Raw genomic sequence first — 5038 nt, 5'->3', positions numbered from 1 at the left:
ATTTACAGCCTCAGAAACCCTGTACAGGTTCGCTATGAGTCAGAACTGACTCCATGGCACATATCCACCACCACCACTCATGTGACTAACATCATATTTTCTGCATACCATTCTTTTCTATGTCAAAGGAATATGCCTATAAACAAAAAAATCAAACTCACCACCATCAAGTCAATTCTGACTCATAGTAAACCTGTAGGGGAGAGTAGAACTTAGGGTTTCTGAGACTATAAACCTTTACAGAAGCAGACAGACTCATCATTCTACCAAGGAGTGACTCCTGTGTTTGAACAGATGACTTTGCAGTTACCAGCCAAACACTTAACCCAGTGTACCACTAGGGCTTCTAATATGCCCATGTTGCTGTTGTTGTTGTATGTGCCATCGAATCAGTTCCAACCCTGCATAGGGTTTCCAAGAGTGTCTGATGGATTTGAACTTCTGATCTTTTGACTAGCAGTCCATGCTTATCCTACAGTGCCAAGCCAGGGCTCAGTATACCCATAGCTCATCCAAAAGTAATACAGTGTCACAAAGTAACAACCTAATCAAAAATGGGATAGATACAGCAGATAATATATTAACACATTAACTGATATCATGTTGACTCTGACCGCTAGTGGCCCATGTGTTGTAGAGTAGAAACCCTTCTACATAGGATTTTCTTGACTGTAAGGAGCTCTGGTAGCGTAGTGGTTATGAATCGGGCTGTGAACCTCAAGGTCAGCAGTTCGAAAGTACCAGCTGCTCCGTGGGAGAAAGATGAGGCTTTCTGCTCTTGTAAAGATTCACAGCCTCAGAACCCCTGTTCAGGGTCGCTATGGGTGGAAACTGACTTGACGGCACTTAACAACAATAACAAAAAAATGGAAGCAGATCATCAGAACTTTCCTTCTATAGTACTGGTGGGTGGGTTCCAACCTCCAAACTTTCGGTAAGGAGTCACAAATAATGTGTGCCAAGTAGGAAACTTATGGAGTCCTGGTGTGGTGCTGTATCTCAATGTACTGACTGCAAAGTTGGTTTGAACTGCAAGGTTGGTGGTTCAAGCTTACCAGTAGCTTCTAGGAAACCCTATACAGGGTTGCTGTGGGTTAGAACCGATTTGACGGCACTTAACAACAACAACAAGGTAACTTATATTAACACATAGTAGTGGTCATGTTTTTGTTGTTTTGTACCATCCTCTCAATTCCCATTCATAGCCATTCTATAGGACAGAGTACAACTGCCCACATAGTGTTTTCTAGGCTTTAATCTTTATAGCAGAAGATTTCCAGGTCTTCTCTCCCACAGAGCTGTGGTGGGATCAAACCAACAGCCTTTCAGTTAGCATGAAGCACTGGCCCATTGCATCACCAGAGCAACTTAGATTAACACATAGAGAATATAGAGAGTACTTATAACTCCACAAGGACCCCAATGAATATATTTCCCATGACATGATTAGGGGAGTGAACCTGAACAACCACAACAATCAGTCCAAGTCCAGGAAGGAGACAGACACCATGTCAGTCAATTGAAAGATAAACTTTTAATATAAAAAATATAAACAAAGAGCAAAATATGCATTCATTTACAGGGCACATAAATTATTCCCTAAGACAGACCATCTGCTAGGACACAAAGCAAATCCCAATGAATTTTACAAGAAGCAAATCAATAAAAGTATCTTTTCTTACCACAGTGGAATGAAACTAAAATTTAATAAATTGAAAGAAAACTAGAATATATATACATATATATGGGGGTTAACAGCACATCACTGAACAATCAATGGATTAAAAATATATATTTACTACTAAGAGGTTCTTAACTACTAAAAGAGATTAAATAAAGTTCTAGAAAATACAAAACTAGAAATATAGGGCATACCCAACTCCACTAGAGCTGCAGTAGAGTATGATGGAAGGAAGAAATCTGGGAGAGGGTCTCCTGAAAAGACTGACATTTATAATTCATTGGGAAAAGATGGACTAAAGCCCAATGTATAATGAACTTTGGCCATGGATCAAAGTTGGTGCCAAAAAACCTCCCTGAAAATACATTCACTTGGGTGCTACTAAGACTCCCCAGAAGGCATCATACTGCAATGCCAGTCTAATTCACCAAAAGATGAGCAAAACTGGACCATTTGCATGCCACTGGCCCTGCATCACAGGATCAACAAGAAAAGCCTAGAACTAGAAAGAAAGAAAAACATTACTGTGTGTTGGCATGTTATCTCCTGTGTACTGACAAGGTCCCGCTTTGTGCCCACTGGCAAAGAAGAAATGTTAACAGGCTTGAGGTGCAATACCAAACAGCACATCAAAGACAGGATAAAGTGTAACTGAGAGGAAATAAATTGATAATAAGCAGAGTCTACTCTTTTGGTTATTCAGCTTCCATACACAATATTTTACATGAAAGTCAAACTTTCATGCAACAAAACTACTCAGTTTTCACCTCTCAAGACAAAGCTATCGTTACAAGTGAAGAGTCCTTATCCATTTCCCAAAACAAGTCACAGTCACTGGCTAAATTATTAACTCCTTAAATTCAGTTACAGTTTCAGTGGGTATTCTGTTATCATATTCTGTGTAATTAACATAGCAGCCACCAACTTGTATATAAAATAAGAAATTGAAGAAGAAGAAAATAGTTTATGTGAACAAATAAACACATACACTTGAGAACCAAAGAAAAAATATGGAAAGCCATTATAGTTCTTGTTTATGTAATTGGTTCTAGAGTTGGTATCTATGACTTCTCTCTTCTACTTCCTTTTCCTTGTTCTCCCACCCTCAGCCAGAACCTCAGAGTTCTTTACCTGGTGGAGTGACTACACCTTCATTCCTGAAAGGTCAGTCTCAGTGCTCAGCAGTCCTGTCCCTTTGGGGATGCTGAGGTTTTCCATTTTCCTTTAACACCAATAACTGAGACAACGCTCATGTTAAGGCTCTCTGCAATTCTCTGCTCTAGAATATTCTCCTGTCCATTTCTATCTTAATTTTGTTAGCAGTTCTCTTCTTCCTACCTAGTATGGACCAAAACAAGAACCTAGTTCCTTCTTCTCAATTTCCCGAATTAGCACACACAGTGTGTTCATGAGTTACAGAATTTTATAGATGATTTAGGAAAAAGAAAGGTTTCCACTATCCAAGAATAAGTATATGAAAAATATATTTGACTCTTTCATCTTCCAAGTCCAACCCACCATGTCCCAGGAAAATTCTGAAGGTGAACACTTCCTGATCAAATTGCCTAGGCCCCTTAGAATAGAGGTGGGGTCCCACACTCAGTACAAAGTCCAGTTGGATAAAACAAACTACATTGCAGAGGATTCAACCCCTCTCCTTTCATATACCAACAGTATAAAATGCTCACAGAGTACTTTTTCACAACCAAAATAAAATAAACTTCCATGGTCAAATTCTACTAACACTGAACCAGCTCAATTAAAAGTCAGTTTTTTTTCTTCTTGCTACAAGAACACAAGATATAAATCGACAATTTCAGAGTCAACCACATGACACCCAGTGCCATCCAGCACTCACCTCAAAGTCTTTCACTTTAGGGAGTCTGAAGCTCCAAACAGAGCCATCGTAAGGGGACCCGGACAAAGACAGATCCTTATGAGGGCACAACCCTGGGGCCAGAGGGGAGTAATGGAGATTCAATCCCTGGGAAAACATAATCAACACCAGAGCCAGATCTCAACCCCTCCTCTGGAGGACTCATTTGCTCATTCAAAGAAGAAGGCAATTTGTTAAGATGTACGGGTGTTCCCTTACTCCCACCTACCATGTAACAGATAGTGAGGCATGGGGTTCCTGACATAATCATGAAATATGGAAAGAGGGTCCCAGAGAAAGAAACCTGAGAGAATGAGAAAATATGAGACCCATCAGTCATGTAGAAGGAGACATCCCCACCATCGTAGTCCAGGAAAACCCCCACTTGGCAGGGAATCTGTCTAAGAGTTAGTAATGTATCAGGGTTATTACAGGCACAAAATCCATCTGAAAAGTTTCCCACAACCCAAAAGCCCTTTTCTGGGCTCTCTTTGAACCACCCATCCCTATTCACATCTTCCCTACAAACCCCCACAGCCCACTCATTTGTGTCTCCATCTCTGACTTCCACTTCCCAGTAACATCGCCCTGATGTGATACCCTTGGTGCCCAACACACTGCAGCTGTCATCAGTCAGGTCCTCACAGTTGTCCTTCCGGCTCATACTCATGTTTTCCTGAGAGAGGGCAAGGTTGGAATGGGCAGACTGTGGATCCAGAGTGACAGACCCTGTAAAGAGAGTTAGCAAATCATGCCAGCCCCTGCCCTGCATTATAATAAGGACACAAAACCACCTTCCCTCAGACCTACTTAGTGCCATGATGAGAGGGCTAAGCACCTGAACTGAGAGCTAGTGATTCCAGTCCACAGCCATCCACTCAGGATAAGGAACCAAAAGACTGATTTGGGGTTTGGATCCATCACAGTGCCCTTAAGGACCAGTTTGGACTCCTGGGCCTCAGCGATATCTAGTTAGCAACCAACATCTGTCACACTCCCTAGCCTCAGCTACATGACTACCCCCTCCACATCCCACCCACCACAACCAGTGGTGCCTGCATCTGTATCACCACCCAGAACTGAAGCAGAGCCCAGAAACTCCCAGACAAGAGGAGCTTCCAGAAAGAACTTCCAAGTCACTCACAAGTCTCGAATTGCTCCTTCCGCCACTCTACAAGAGAACCAACAATTTCATGTCAGAATATTACAGACTTTACATATCAGTGTCAACATCTTTCCTCACAAAACATAGTGATGCAGAAGTCCTAGGGAAAAACGTTTTCAAAACATAGGACTGATGTATTTATTTTTTTCTTTCTCTCACACACCTAAAAAATTCACTTTCCCACAAATCCTCACAGCCTTCCCAAGAAGGCTACCCCATGAAGCTAAATACACAAGGATTGAGAGGCTCTAGTAATGTTGTTGTTGTTGTTGTTGTTGTTGTTGTTAAGTACTGTCGAGTCGATTCTGACCCATAG

At 41.5% G+C, this 5038-nt stretch overlaps 1 protein-coding gene across 1 annotated transcript in view; it reads right to left on the bottom strand.

Moving 5' to 3' along the window:
* The window catches only part of LOC102834947 (butyrophilin subfamily 1 member A1-like), a 23931-nt gene that overhangs the window by 414 nt on the left and 18479 nt on the right, over positions 1-5038 (bottom strand). The window contains exons 5-7 of the mRNA XM_006877615.1: positions 4702-4728; positions 3787-4286; positions 3540-3665 (exon numbers count right to left, since the gene is read on the bottom strand). Of these exons, the coding sequence (XP_006877677.1) occupies positions 3540-3665; positions 3787-4286; positions 4702-4728 (653 nt within the window). The remainder of the gene's footprint in view (positions 1-3539; positions 3666-3786; positions 4287-4701; positions 4729-5038) is intronic.

The sequence above is a fragment of the Chrysochloris asiatica genome, unplaced genomic scaffold (assembly GCF_000296735.1).
Source record: "Chrysochloris asiatica unplaced genomic scaffold, ChrAsi1.0 scaffold00536, whole genome shotgun sequence".
Classification (NCBI taxonomy): Eukaryota; Metazoa; Chordata; class Mammalia; order Afrosoricida; family Chrysochloridae; genus Chrysochloris; species Chrysochloris asiatica.
This window is presented reverse-complemented; position numbering and strand designations above follow the sequence as displayed.